This window comes from Poecilia latipinna, unplaced genomic scaffold, assembly GCF_001443285.1.
Source record: "Poecilia latipinna isolate Pla-1442-1.1 unplaced genomic scaffold, P_latipinna-1.0 Scaffold1785, whole genome shotgun sequence".
In the NCBI taxonomy this organism is placed as follows: Eukaryota; Metazoa; Chordata; class Actinopteri; order Cyprinodontiformes; family Poeciliidae; genus Poecilia; species Poecilia latipinna.
This window is the reverse complement of record NW_015114401.1, coordinates 262,906-278,447: the sequence shown is the minus strand read 5'-3', so window position 1 is coordinate 278,447 and position 15,542 is coordinate 262,906. Positions and strand designations below refer to the sequence as shown.

The 15,542-nt window shown below is 37.6% G+C and overlaps 2 protein-coding genes and 1 long non-coding RNA gene across 3 annotated transcripts; 2 read left to right on the top strand and 1 right to left on the bottom strand.

Moving 5' to 3' along the window:
* Positions 1-1,647: 1,647 nt before the first annotated feature.
* On the bottom strand, positions 1,648-13,048 carry LOC106965214 (uncharacterized). Its single transcript, XR_001428581.1, has 4 exons — positions 12,791-13,048; positions 11,128-11,273; positions 2,044-2,083; positions 1,648-1,901 (listed from the first exon to the last, which is right to left on the bottom strand). It is a non-coding gene; the product is annotated as an uncharacterized LOC106965214 (long non-coding RNA).
* On the top strand, positions 4,236-11,664 carry LOC106965213 (solute carrier family 25 member 43). The gene is made up of 5 exons (XM_015061152.1): positions 4,236-4,745; positions 6,763-7,004; positions 7,089-7,261; positions 10,543-10,677; positions 11,043-11,664. The coding sequence occupies exons 1-5, from the start codon at positions 4,471-4,473 to the stop codon at positions 11,253-11,255; spliced, it is 1,038 nt and encodes a 345-aa protein (XP_014916638.1). The 5' UTR covers positions 4,236-4,470; the 3' UTR covers positions 11,256-11,664.
* Positions 13,049-13,148: 100 nt separating the features above from the next.
* Positions 13,149-15,119, top strand: LOC106965212 (ADP/ATP translocase 2). The gene is made up of 4 exons (XM_015061151.1): positions 13,149-13,300; positions 13,883-14,369; positions 14,455-14,595; positions 14,678-15,119. Exons 1-4 carry the CDS (start codon positions 13,190-13,192, stop codon positions 14,833-14,835), a joined length of 897 nt encoding a protein of 298 aa, XP_014916637.1. The 5' UTR covers positions 13,149-13,189; the 3' UTR covers positions 14,836-15,119.
* Positions 15,120-15,542: the final 423 nt, after the last annotated feature.

The window sequence follows — 15,542 nt, the reverse complement described above, 5'->3', positions numbered from 1 at the left end:
CCAGAGAATGACAATACCACAGCCAGCCTACAACTGCTGCAAGGTGCCTGCTGCAGGACACAAAGGCATGCAGGCAGCTCCCGCGCTGGTTCTTCTCACGGAGGAGTGGGAGGCGGGGGGGTTACATACAGGAAGGAGGCAGTGCAGCGACTGTGGTGGGCAGAGGCTACATGAGGGGAAGTGGAAGGACAGCAGAGGAGACAGGCTGGCAACAGATTGTCTGAGGTGTCCTGTTTGATTACTGAAGCATTAATTGATAAGATTCATCACTTATCTTTATGTTTCTTTGAACTGGTTAGGATTGGTCTGGGGGCGAAACGAAACATGTCTATTACATTTCTTTTGCACAAAACCATTCTTAGATCAGTTCTGCTTATTTAGTTTTAGGGTGTCTTGTCACTCTAAATCTAAATAAGCTGCTGCTGGCCACAGCCAAAGAAATAAACATTTACACTCGCACGTGAAAATGATTGCAAACAAATGCGCAATCATGAAACCGTACATCTTTGAAAAGCAGAAGTGGAGCCTTCTGTAGAACCAACAGAAACCCAGAAATGGTTTCTGGGTGGTAAGTCAACACCAAAACGCTTGTCTTGTCCAGTAGCCTTTGTACAGCGTATACAGAGGTAAAACCAGCAGACCAAACGTGCTGCAGCTTCACTGGCGTTGCTAAGTGAGGGGCAGTCACTGCTAAATTGTGTCGTTATATTCTGGAGGTTTTTAAAACGGCTCATTTTCCAGACATAAAAACATTACATTATTGCTGAAAATCGTCTGGGTGTTTTTTTGGCCAGTATTAAGAACCATCTGAGACCCAAATGGAAGTACAAACATGCAAAACGTGAATTTTGCATAACAGGTCCCTTTAAAACATCAGACTATTGATACATGACAGTGAGGTCAAACAGCTTTCTGACCGGATTTTCCGGAATATAAATTGCACTTTTTTCATAATTTGGCTGGTTCTTCAACTTGTAAATTTTTTCCTCTTCATGACACATTTTTTGACTGACACAACTTGTACTCTGAGCCAATAGGAAAGTACAGTACGATCCTCACCTGCCAGCTGAACCCACACTCCTAAAATAAAAGAAAGCATGCATAGCTGATGTAAACTAGAAAAAGCAGAAATGAAACTCACATTTTTAACAGAGCCAAGGACACACCTGCATCCACACTGCAAAAACACAAAATATTACCAACTACTTTTGGTTTAGTTTCTAATGTAAATATATATGCACACACTTTAAATAAGACAAAACTAACTTACAAGTAACTTTTCAGCAACAAATCGGAGCTTGTTTTAAGAAAATAACTACTTAATACTGATTTTTTTTAAGTTCTAGTTCCACTGCCAGATTATTTCGCTTTTAACAAGACATTTCTCCAATGTTATCAATGTTTATCAAAATTAAGGAATTATTTACCTAAAAAAAAAAAAGCTCCAACATTTTGTTGAAAAGTTACTAGTAAGTTAGTTTTGTCTTATTTAAAGTGTGCTCATATATTTACACTAGAAACTAGACCAAAGGTAATATTTTGCGCTTTTGCAGCGTGGATACGGGTGTGATCTTGGCTATATTTTTTTTAAAAAGCGAGTTTCTTTTTTTTTTTCTAACTTACATGAGAAATGCATGCTTTTATTTTATTTCCACTAGAAACTAGAGCAGAAATAGTTGTTAAGTTTTGTGTTTTTGCAGGGCGGCCCTAGAAGCCGGAGTGAGGGGGAGTGGGACCAGCGGCGTCTTGTGATCAGGCTGTCATTTCCTCTCCTCGACTCTGTTGTTCCTGAAAAAGGCCTTTGAGAAGGAGCCAAGTGGTCCTGGCAGTGACAGTAGGTGGGCTCCTCGCGTGGATCTGGTGAGACCGTCAGAGGGGGGAGAGGAGGTCTGGTTGGGCCCCTGGCAGGCCGAGACGAAGAGAAAAACAAACACATTGATGAAACAAGACGGAGAAATCCTGTCCCTGGTGGCGAATACACTTCACAGCAAACCAGAGGTGATTTACGGTACAGTAAAGAAAACAATCTAAATGATGACAAACCTGTCTGGTGCAGACTTATGATGGCAGCGTGACTGCAGATCTTGAAAGAAAGAGGAAATGAGAGTATTTAAAATTGAAACTCTCCTTTCTCCACACTACAACCACAAACTTCTGTGTTTTATTAATGTTTTAAAGAAATAAACACAGAACACACCACAACACATAGTTGTTAAGTGGAAAGAGAATGAAACATTGTTTTCTACAGAAAATAACCTGAAAAGTGTGGCGTGCATTTCTGCAGACGCCCATTTTTATTGATACTCCCATAAAAATCACCATGAACTTTTGATCAAACTATATCCAGATGTTAGAAAGACCTAGTCAAAGTCCAGACTTAACTAAATTTAATAGCTAGTGGAAGGAACTGAACATTTCTGAGTTTTGTTACAAACATTTCAGAAAGATGCTGCAGCAAAAGACAGATTAACCAAATGTTGACTCAGAGAGGTTGCATATAAATGCACACCACACTTTTTAGATTTTTAATTTGTAAAATGTTTTGAAAAGTTTGCTTCTACTTCACAATTATGGGGAGTTTTCAGTTAGTATATCACATAAAATATCATAAAAATATAGAAAATGTGGAAAATGTGACAAAGTTCAAGGTTTATGGATGTGTTAGTCAGATAAGGTAGATGCTGTAATAAAGATAAAAGTTATATAATAAGTTAACTCTCTCATTATTCAGGTTATTAAACCCAGAGGGTATAATAACCTGATTTCTAGCAGAATTAGATTCTGATAGAAATCCAAAAGGTTTTGTTTTAGATTATCATCTGTTTGCACTGATGTTCTCATAAGGGATCAAAAGGAAAATACAAAGGTTCTGTGAATTCATCCTTCATAAAGTTCATGCGTTTTTCCACGAAATACAAAAGTCTTGCAGCAAAAACGTCAAAGGCGATTATTTGTAGCCCCATTCATCTTCCCATCTGACCTCCACTGACAGACCAAACCTGGAGAAACTCTGAAGGAGCTGCAAAGAACCACAGATATTTAAAGAGTTTAAGTTTAAAATCGGGTTGTTTGAAACGGCAGAATGGTTGTGTGGTTGAATGGTTATGGTTGTAGCGTGACTGAATGTGAAATTTTCCATACAGCTAAATTATACTGAAAAATCGTAAAACAAATATCTTGGCCTTGGTTGTGAAAAAAACTAATCTAAAATTTTTTAAATTAGAAATAGAAGTAAAAGTAAATAAAAGTAATAAAAGAAATAAAAGTAAAATGCATTCCTTCATGATGGCATATGACATTTTATTGATCAAAATGTAGCATGTAAAACTGGACCCGGGCTAAAATGACAAAAGATTTCCAAATTACGACTAAAATTAAAATATGTTTCAGTCAAAATTATGACTAAAGGACATTAAAATGTGGAGTTAAAATTAGTAAAGAAATTGTTGACTATTTATTGATACAACTGAAGAACAAAATAAAGTTGTAAATTATTCCATTTACTGTCTATGCCCACTTAACCTACAAGGTGTCTAATAATCATAATCATTTCATAATTAAATTTATTTATAATTATCTTTGTGTATTATACATACATAAATGTTAATATTATATTAATTCCCTATAATAAAATTTCAAACAAGAAATTCAATGTTTATTTAAACTATTTCTTCAAATGACAAAAGATTTCCAAATTATGACTAAAATTAAAATATGTTTCAGTCAAAACTATGACTAAAGAAAATTTGAATGCGGAGTTAACGTTAGTAACTCTGATCAATTAAATTGATCGGAGCAGTTTAAGCCCAACCTTTTAACTTCCACAGGTAAGGCTGACAGCAACACAAAACAGTTTAATAATAAATAAATACTACGAACATGTGTCCTATGGATGGTAAAAAGGTGTGTTGATTATTCATGTATGTAAAACCTTTTGATGTATGGAGGACCATAACTGACATAATTAAAAATAAACGCAGAAATATATGTATTTTGTGTTTCCTTTTCCCTATACAAGTGTTTTCATAAAAAATGTATATATTTTTTATTTTCCTTATGTGTTTTCATCAAGAAATGTATATATTTTTCTTTCCTTTTTCCTTCATACTTGCGTTTTCATGCATAACTGTAGTTTGTGTATGTTATTATTAAATAGCCTAGACATTTTTTTTGCACTGCCATACTTACTTGCCGACTTTCATCCTTAAAAATGTCAATTTATTTGTTGTTTAAAAGTAGGTCAAGGAGCGCCCTCTAGTGTTTAACTGAGTTCTCCCACAGGATCAAATCAAAGTGACGTGAATATTTTTGTCACATAACACCGCAGGCCCGCGAAGGACACACACACTTTCCGGGTGTTTAAAATTAGATGTGTGTCACCTATCCACGCAGGTCGCTAGTTGTCCCTCGAAGAACAGCGAAACCCAGCCGGAGGGTCGAGTTCAGAGTTCAGGCTAAACAACCAGAGAAATGGTGGTCTCGGTGAAAAACGACACCCGGCTGACCAGTTCTCAGAGCTTCCTCTGCGCTGGTTTCGCTGGTTTGTTCAGCAAAACCGTCACGTCTCCTCTGGAAGTGGTGAAGATTAAACGTCAGGTGGGAACTTTTCACGGCAAAGGCGGTTTCCTGCAAACTTTTATCGTCATCTACCAGAATGAGGGACTTCGAGGATTTTGGAAAGGGAACATGGTCTCCTGTCTCCGGCTGTTTCCATATACAGCAGTTCATCTAACCACATACAAGAAGTAAGTTTAGCAGGGAAATGCATAATAATGGGATTAACTGCCTCAAATTGTATCTTATTTTATAGCTGCTTGTGTTACTATTCATTTATTACTTCACTTTTTGTACATACTGACTTTGCAAATTGGCGCTATTATTTGGATGAAGCATTTTAAGTCGTGTGATGTTTTAAAATATAAAAAAAAATGCTGTTTTGTTATTGTTTTACCGTTTACTTTACAGATACTGAAATACTTCCTGTTTAGACCGTGTGATACGCACCCTCTTGTTTTCAGCCAATCAGAAGCCTCCATTTACTCAGTCGATTTTTAAACGGCAAGATGTTTCGTTTGCCCGAAGTTTTGTCTGGCAGGTTATGATAATAGGTTTAATCGGTACTTTATAGAAAATATATTCGCCAGAGGCAGAAATACAGTATATAAGACAATTTTAGAGATATAACAAAAAACAATATTATATTTTGCCTCCTAACTTCACCAGCTTCTGCGGATTGGGTAAAGTTAATACATTAGGACTCAAACTTTCATTAGGAATATAGATTGATAAGCTAACTATTACACAACTTGTAAATCATCTGTTGATTAAAAAAGTAACAAGTTAAAAGTAATGGTTGAAACTGTTCAACATTGAAGTAAATCTATATTACTACCATAAAATCTTATAAATTGATAATTCATCATTCTATAGATACCAAATTTTAAAAAATTGTTTATTAGTTTAATATTTTTACATTTTTTTATTAATTTTATTAGATTTCATGTTGAAAATTTTCTTCCTTACTTAAATGATGTAATTAAATACTGTGAAATTAGTGCAACATGAACGAGAGCATTTTTGAAGTTATGTATTATAGAAGAAAAATGACTTGTGTTCAAAAATGACTTATGTGCTCAAAGTATCTTTAGCAATAAAAACCTTTAGTTTCGTTTAAAGAACATTTTTAATGAATGCAAAACACATGTCTGTAAATTATACATGTTTAGGAATTGGGCAAAATTAGCTTGTTGAGCTGATTATTAACTTTTAAATATATTTGACAAAATAAATACTAATCACATAATTATTCAGCTGTAATAAAGAAACTGTGTTTCATGTTTAAATTGTTTGGGGTTTCTAAAACTTGCTAAAAGGGGAATTCCTGCCTGTGAGACTGAACTGAGGGCAAACGGAATGAAATCACATGTGCTGGGTTACCAGAGGGCAAAACAAACTGCTGATCTCCGACAGCATGGATACAGGAAAAAGGGCATTAAGCTGAGCAGTAATCCAGCAAAGAGCAATAAATCCGGCTGGTCATGCTTTATAACACGTGTTTGAATTCCTGGTTTTATAAAAGTAAATTATTCAGTGCTCACCTTTTCCTGTCTAGAAGCGACAGCAGCAACTGTTCCAGGAAAAGAAACCCCCTTCATCTTAGCTCATGTTTTTTTTTTTTATTTAAATCATATTTCCTGTTGAAGGTTTCAGGTTATCAGCCTGAAAAGTAAAATACTGAGCATAAACATCCACAGAAATATTTATGTTTTTACATTTAAACAACAGTTGTAGTTTTTACACCAATGTAGAAAGTGCTTAATATATTAAACAAGATCCACAACACTTGTTGAATCTACTTAGATAAATGAGATTTTAAAAATGTTATTGCCTAAAATACAATAAAAATGTGAAACCAAAACTGCCACTTGAGGAGTTTTGAGCAAAACATATTTACTGACAAAGGTGTTTATATAATCTTTTATTTATACAGGAACAGTCTCTTGAGACGCATTGTCTCTTTTACAAGAGACATTATATGTTGCATTCATCACAAAAAGACAAATGCAAATGAATAAAAAATGCAAAATGTATATATTTTTTAATTGATTTTGTTTAACTACTGCTCTAAATATATTGCTTTTTCAGCAAATTACTATTTTTTTGAGTATGCATACTCCAGTTAATCAATTACTAAATTACTAGATTATATTATTTCAAAGATCGATTCATCACTGTTCATTATTGACCCCTGTTTGTGTGCAGGATCGTCCACCTTCACATGGATGAGCTGGGCTTCATCTCCCAGTGGAGGGCCATATTAGCTGGCGGACTGGCTGGCGTCGCTGCTGCCCTGCTCACGTATCCTCTGGAGGTGGCGGAGACCCGACTGATCGTCCAGAACTGCAGACAGCGGACCTACATCGGCGCAGCTCACACCATCTCAAAGATCTACAGGAACGAAGGCCTGCCTGCTCTCTACAGAGGATTCTCCCTCACCGTTCTGGGTACGCACAACTCATTTATTCAACACATGCGTCTGACATCGATACTAAATTATTTTCTACTTCCTCCATCTTCTCCGCCTGCAGGTGCGGTTCCCTTTTCAGTCGGATGCTACGTGGTTTACATGAATTTGGACAAGCTGTGGCAGGAGCCGTCGTTTCGCTTCACTCCTCTGCAGAACTTCATTAACGGCTGCATTGCAGCGGGAGTCGCTCAAACGCTCTCATACCCCTTTGAAACCGTTAAACGGAAAATGCAGGTGGGTAACAAGCAGCTTAACAAATTTAATTTGGTCTGTTTTTCCTCCATTTTGTGTTATTTTTATAAATTTGTTAATGAATAATATAAATGACAAATTCACAAAATGAACCCTGCGAACAGGAATGATAGTTCCTGAGAAAAATGTGTCTTCAGTGGGTTAAAGGAGAAGAAAGTTGTATAAATTCACATATGAAAAGGAAAACATAAAACTCTGATATTGTTTTCAGTTTTCTGGAAACTGTGATTTTGATTATTTGGATCCACCTTTGAAATTGCACAATATCAGAGTAAATAAAATATTAAATGTTATGTTTTGTCAGAATTTTAAAATTAGGCTTTGAAAAAAAAAAAAAAAAAAATTATATATAGCTTTTATCAATGGAAAAAAGCAGACAAATTACTTTCATGTAATTTAAAAGCAATACATATTTGTCCTGCCAGTACATGTAATTGGTTCATACATTTTTATTTTTGAGAAAAATTATCCCAAGCAAAGTAATCTTAAAATGGGAAATGTTGGATACAAAATAAAGTATTTTTCCATCTGTTTTGTTGCCACAAAGTTTTCTAAATGACCTTGTTTCTTTTCATGCTGTTTTTAATTACATGAAAGTTTCAACTAAATCAGAAAATATTCAAAAGAAAAGTGTGACTTTTGTTAAATATGAAATAAGCATCAAGAGATTCATTTAAACCTTTGTTAGTTTACCATGTTATTTCACTCTTTTCTTGCATTTATAGTGGAAGGATGCCAACAAAATTTTCTATTTCTGTACATATTATTGGTCTAAAATCCTCTAAAAATGTTTGACTGCTCTAAAGCAAGTAGGCAATACACCGATCAAGCAATACACTTTTTAAAAATATGTTTACTTACTGGATATACAAACTGGATAAATGGTGATGTGGTTTGTATAATGTAACTAACATTTTAGGTTTAGAATAAAAATGCAGTCAGCTGCACAGAAAAATATAAATATGGTTAGATTAGATCAGATTTTATCCCGCTTCAACTTGTTGCACAAGATCCTGTGAAGCCGCTTTCCTGCCACAGTTTCACCAGAAGGGGGCAGTAATGAGGTGTCCAAGTTATTCACTGAAGCCTTAGAGGCCATGAACGACCTGAACGACGACCTTTAATGGACAGAAAAATACATCTCTGCTTAAAAACATGCCCATTACATAAGTGATGTGGAATTAGTTCTGCGTGTTTAATAATCTTTAATTTGCATTTCAGACCCTTCTGGTTTTATTAGGAAGGACACACAGGGAACAATGGTTCTGCAAAGGACTGGGCACTTCGTCCGGGTTTCGTCTGCTTATTATTAGCTGCCACAAGGTTTAACAGCAGCTGGGAATGTGAATGTGCCTCAGGTCCGTCAGGCTATAGATAAGTTCTCTAAAGATAGACTGTCAGATAGCAGCAGCTCTGAAGGATGTGCATTTCCAGATGATACAAACTACGGCGCTTTATTATACAGTTTTTATTGAAATGCTTCCATTTAATGAGAAACGTACGGTTAAACATTAACCCACTGCAGAGAAAAGATTAAAAAGATGCTTCCAGAACCATAGGGTAATGATTTAAAATGAGCGCTGTCCAGTTTAACTTCTTCTTCTTAAGTTTATGTGTCAGCTGGAAATTTTAAGACGCCCACATGTGACCTCAGCAGCCGTAACGCCCACATGATGGCCGGCTGGATGTACGACAGAACCTACGTGAACTCAGACGCTGAGGGCGCTAATGGCGGCTCAGGAGGTTAAATATCTCGAAGTCCAGCAGAGTCAGAGGGGAGGAAGCCTGTTGGAGGTGAAATGACGTCTGCAGCCTAGAAAAGGCGATACAGGAGATTTCTCTGGAGAGTTTCTAAACTTTTTTCTCCTTACAAATTTGTTCTAGAGGTTTAAACCTTTAAAGGACACAGGTGAAGTTCAGTCTGTGGTTAAATAAAGAGAACACAACTCAAGTTTTGTGGCAACATTTACTCCTCTTTACATCTAGTTGATGACATCTTCCCCTTCTTAGCTTTACCCAAAACATTTTTAACCAGCTTGTTTTATTGCACTGAAGATGTTTTGTTTAACAGCAAACAAACAATTCAAGCAATCTTTCCAGAGAAACATTTTCCAGAAAAACCCTGAAATTTCCCTGAAATATTCCTGAGGAACTTCCTCCTAAACGTAAATGTCCAGATTTCTAGTTGCTGGTCGTCTTTTTTGTTGTTGTTTTGTTTGTTTTCTCTTTAAAAAATATTTCAATCATTTTATTGTATTGGCATAATCACCCATTGAAACAGTTGCTTCAGTTTAGTTTATCTGTATAGTGACATCTTACAGTAAATAGTAAATTTAGGAAAATCTAATATTTTATTTAAGTGCATTTATTCATCTGGGGGTAAAATATATACTTTAGAGAGATATTTTTCAGCTAAATAAAGGTAACGGAAGCATTTTGTAAATTAATTTTAATTTTGACTTCCTGTTTTCCTGGGGTATAAACACATGAGCCTGTTTCCTTGAGTTACTCCTTAAGAACAGGAACTAAAGGAAAACGCGCTGTCTGAACAAAGTGGCCCAAATCCTGAGTGACAAAAATTCATTAAAGTTTACAAGAAAAAAAATCTACTGTCACAATAATTAAAATGTTTAAGATGAAAATAAGACTGGATCTGGGGATAATTTTCTTAAATAATCATGCACAGTAAAGTGGAAAACAGAAGAAATGAATGCAGGTGCACCACAAGGCTCAGTACTCGGCCCACTTCTTTTTAGATTATGTATGTGTGATTTGTAATATTTGTCTCCTGGTTCAGGTTTCCAGGTTTATGCTAATTTTAATGCAAGAGGTGGGTAGAACATCCTAAATAATAAGTAAAAGTAGCTTTACTTCAACATATTTTTACCCAAGCAAAAGTAAACAGGAAATTACTCAAGAGTAAAAATAATTTGGTAAAAAGTTACTTCAGAACAGAGTAACTAAAACATCTGATTCAATATTTTATGATAATGTTATTAGACAAACAAAAATAAAAAGCTAAAAATCCTTCTGTGTTAAAAACTGAAATATTTTTGCAACATATCCTGCTTATAAAATGGGGAATATCCCACTTTAAGGTGTAAAAATACATACAAACTACAGAAATAAATCTGTTTTCTACACATTCTTCAAAACGTGTTTACATTTCATACTTGAAAATGACCACAGATGTTTAAAAAGCAATCTTGATGTTTTAACTTATGGGTATATTACATTTTTATTTCTTTTTCATTATTTTCTAGGCACAGAGTTCTCGTCTTCCCCATTTTGGTGGCGTTGATGTCCACTTCAGTGGAACGATGGACTGCTTCATGCAGGTTATCAGAAACAAAGGCGTTCTGTCGCTGTGGAACGGGCTGACGGCCAACATGATAAAGGTGCCTCCATGCTTGATTGTGTCATAGATTCATTTGGTTAGAAAACTGATTTCTGTGCAACAAATAGCTCCCACGTGCCAAAGGAAAAATGTGTAACACATGATCTATGCAAAGGCAGGAGTGACGCAGAGTGACCCACTGCAGGAGAACAAGGTGGAACAGCATGCGCCAGTCTCCAATTTCAGCTGCAAATATCTTCAGAGCTGAACATTGTCTCACGCATGATGATCTAATTTAAAACAAGACCGCGCTAAGTTCTAGAGAAACAATCATTAAGACTTAAAAGCGCACATTTGAGGTAATTCAGGTCAAATTTCCTGTTATTTGAACACTAATCAGATCAAAACTCTGTCATTCCCTCACAGATTGTTCCTTATTCTGGTCTTCTGTTCACCTGCTGCGAGATGTGCAAGCAAGTGTGCCTCTACCGTAACGGCTACATCGTCTCACCTCTGAGCTACCAGCCCACGCCGGGGGTCGACCAGAGCCTCGGGCCGAACGAGCTGGAGGAGGTCAGGCGCTACTGGAAAAACAGGAACTTTGGGTCAAGAGAGTCGTCTTTTGGGAACCGCTGGTGAAGCTGGAAATACGTCCTGCTGACAAAAAAAATGGAGGAAAAGTCAAAAACATTCACTAGACCCTCCAAGAGACTAAAACTAAGACTATTTCAGAGTTATATCATTTTTATCTGACAGTATTAAGCATAAATTGTGAGCAATTTATGACTGCTTTATGTAAAACTTGTGCCTTTGGTGTTGAGTATTTATTTTGGCTCCCGTTGCAGTTTTTGCTGCATTAACTTCACACTGTGCCACAGTCTATTCCGAGGAAGTAGACTTAAACTGTAACGATTGAATCTGAGCTTTATGATCGTAAAGAATCAAATGAATGCAACGGTTTCATCCTTCAACAGAAGCAGGCGTTTATCTGCTGACGCAAATTGTTATTGAAGGAATTAAACATTAAAACTGTTTACTTTTAACAAAACCTAAGTGTTTATTTTTTTGTGTACCCCGAAAAGATAGAACTGCATCCAAAAGCTGACTTAAAAAAAAGAGTTTAATGTCTTAAGAGTTGATTTATTTCTAAGCAAACTCTTTAAATTCTTCTACAATTTCAATGTATGACACAAAGCAATGTTTTATTCAATTATTTTAGCAATCGTCGACCTTCCAAATTCACATTTTATTACTACAGTTATCTTTATAAAGCAGTTTCTCATAAAGAGAAACTGCTTTATAAAGATAACTGTACATCTACACCAAATGTATTTTGGTGGTAATAACTTTGTACATTAAACTATTTATGGTAGAGTCCAGTATGTTCTGTTTGCAGTTTGTCCTCTACCTTGTAGTATTTTAGGGCAACACAGCGTGCTACATCCTGTATATGGCAAGCTGTCATAACATGTATTCATTTTGCAAGCCTGCTCGATAGTTGTTTGGATTTCAGTAACATTTAACCTCATTAAAATCACATTTCATATTATTTTTCCAAGAAGAGCTCTAAGTCTGCTTTAAAATGACTGGAATGCTTAATGAATGTATATATTTTTTAACTTTTAAGTTTCATTTAGAGTTGTAACAAAAGATTAATTTTTATTTAGCCACAATTCAGCCAACATGATTATCACACACACCTGACGTTTTTGTTAAAGTTTCATAAACTTAATTTTGAAAGAAATTAATTTGGAAAAATGTCTCTTTAGCCTAATTTTGTTATTTAGCAATTATGTTATTTATATTGATTATTTTCATTTTGGTATTTAACATACCAAAATTTCCACATATTTTGGTCTATCTGATGATGCATTTCTTAAGTATTAAATAATTGGTGTGCTGAGTACTTGCGTAGCCTTTTCACCAAATACTTTTTTACAATTGAGTAATTTCATGAATGGCTACATTTTACTTTTGAGTTAAAATATGTTGAAGTAGTGATACTCTAAGAAAATATGAATTGGAAACGTTAAATTAATTGATAAAATGACCTGCCTTAAGAGCTGTGACAGGTTTTACGTGGACTCAGTCAGCTGATTGACTCATGTCCTTCTCAGTGTGGGAAACATGCCGACAGCCAAAGGACATCAACAGATGGGGTGACCTTTACCCACCATAGTTTTCAGGCCCTGGCTGCTTCAGACTGGCAGATGATGCGACCTTTAACTTTAATGAGAGAAAAGAAAACAAATCACAACAAGGTGAAAGTAAAAGGAACTATCCACAACTTTTCTTGGTAACTGACAAACTCCCTCTTGTCTTGTGGGACGAAAATATGTCCTTTTATTCCCTGCGTGACCATGGAAACCAGCGTATCCAACTGACAGAACGCCTCCTGGCCCCGCCCACCGCACTCACAACCGACCAATAGCAAGCGAGAGTCGAAGTTCACGCTTTTCTATGCGTTCAGCCTCCTTAAAACCCCTTCAAGTCCCGGTTTGATTCTGCCATTTCAACTCCACCTGCAAACCCCACGGAGCGAGCAGCGGGACGGCGTCCGGAAACACCCGAAGATGACTGATACGGCTATCTCCTTCGCTAAGGACTTCCTCGCCGGCGGCATCGCCGCTGCCATCTCCAAAACAGCCGTAGCCCCCATTGAGAGAGTGAAACTTCTCCTCCAGGTAGGCGTTATTCCTCTCTATGCAGAGTCGCCTCAGCTGTTGATGCGGCATCCTTAAAACAGCTGACTCTTAGATCCTGACCTGACGCAGTGATCAGTGCTGGTAAAGATTTGTTTTTAAAGCATGCATGCTGCAGCGTCAGCAGCAGAAAGTAGGCTATTAATAGTAAATCTCAGCAACTCTTAGTTTAAGAATGAGCATATTCGAGGCGAACCAGACCAGTTATGTAATAGTCAGGCCTGAAAGCTGCAGCACTCCACGGGAGGAAACACAGTCCCTTAACAGGCTCATATGGTCATCTGCTGCGGCGTTTGGGGGAAAAAAAAAAGAAAAAAAAAAGCAACATTTCTTCTTCTATGAAGAGTGATGGTTTGGCTTAAAAACTTACAAACAAGGTCGTAGGAAGGATTGCGCCACGAGTTTGCACTGCTGCATAGGGGCCTGGTTGCAGCAGGAGGAGGAGGAGGAAGAAGAGGGGGCGGGGTTATGAATCCTTGAATGGATGCGTAAAGAGTTGATCCAGCATGCATGCAATAACAGATTAGTGTAAAATAATAATGTCATTTCCTGTTTTCCTTACAGGTGCAACATGCCAGCAAACAGATCACAGCCGACAAGCAGTACAAAGGCATTGTGGACTGCATTGTCCGCATCCCCAAAGAGCAGGGCTTCCTTTCCTTCTGGAGAGGCAACTTGGCCAATGTCATCAGATACTTTCCCACGCAAGCCCTCAACTTTGCTTTCAAGGACAAGTACAAGAAGATTTTCCTGGACGGCGTAGACAAGCGCACGCAGTTCTGGAGATACTTTGCAGGTAACCTGGCGTCCGGCGGCGCAGCGGGGGCCACGTCGCTCTGTTTTGTCTACCCACTCGACTTTGCCAGAACGCGTCTCGCTGCCGACGTGGGCAAAGCGGGGCAGGAACGTGAGTTCAAAGGCCTGGGTGACTGCTTGGTGAAGATCTTCAAGTCTGATGGCCTCAAAGGTCTGTACCAGGGCTTCAACGTCTCAGTGCAGGGCATTATCATCTACAGAGCAGCCTACTTTGGCGTCTACGACACAGCAAAGGGTGAGTCTACAAACTTTCTCCTCTCAATGAGCTCCTGAACTTTAGGGAACTAAATTAACCTTTTGAACTGATGCATCTCTTTCAGGCATGCTCCCAGATCCCAAGAACACACACATTGTTGTGAGCTGGATGATCGCTCAGTCTGTAACTGCCGTCGCCGGTCTCGTGTCCTACCCCTTCGATACCGTCCGTCGTCGTATGATGATGCAGTCTGGACGCAAAGGAGGTAATAACTCCAACTTGATGCCTTTATAGCTTAAAATCTCTGTTTGTGGTCATGATTGAGACCTTTTCTATCTTCTCCTCAGCTGATATTATGTACACCGGCACCCTGGACTGCTGGAGGAAGATCGCACGTGATGAAGGCAGCAAGGCCTTCTTCAAAGGAGCCTGGTCCAATGTGCTCAGAGGCATGGGAGGAGCCTTCGTGCTCGTCTTGTACGACGAGCTTAAGAAAGTCATCTAAGTTGATTGTGTCTCTCCACTGTTCATGTTGTTAAATTTATCTGTAACATATCTTGTACATTTGGAAGGACTTAAATACCTGAGCTATATGTTTATAGGGGACCAACTAGTATTTTTTTACTAGTTGTACCAGGGGAATCTGTTATACACTTGTGTTTTTTTTTTTTTTGGCCCATTCTTTTCCTTTTTCTTTTTTTTTTGCCCCTCACAAGAATTTCATTCCCTGACTGCAAGAACTTTGCCAGAATATGAGAAATAAAGGCAACCTACTGCGTGAACCTCCTACCTGGTTTCTAACTCTAATGTCATGCATGAATGGTTTCCAGGCTGGCAGCCCCTTGAGAGAGCTGTAAGCTTAGAGCTGCAGGTTGTAGTTGGGGGTGAGCCAAAATCAGCTGAGAAAGTTGAGCTGCTGACAATATTTCAAGTCACACTTGCAGAAAGGTGATAGGCAGGTAGTCTGGGAGTTTGACGTTTGAACTTGCTGCAGAGGAACTACTAGGATTACATGCAGTAGGGGTTGGATTATTACAACCTGCTAAATATACTTTGATCTCCTGCTGTGCTCTGTCTGTCTGTCTGTGACTGTTGTGACAGAGGACTTTGTGTCCTTGAGCTGATTGACAATTTACAAATATGACACAGAAGTTATTTACCGTCACAGCCAAGATATCTGGTGTCTTTAGACCTTAGCGAGATGCTACAGCT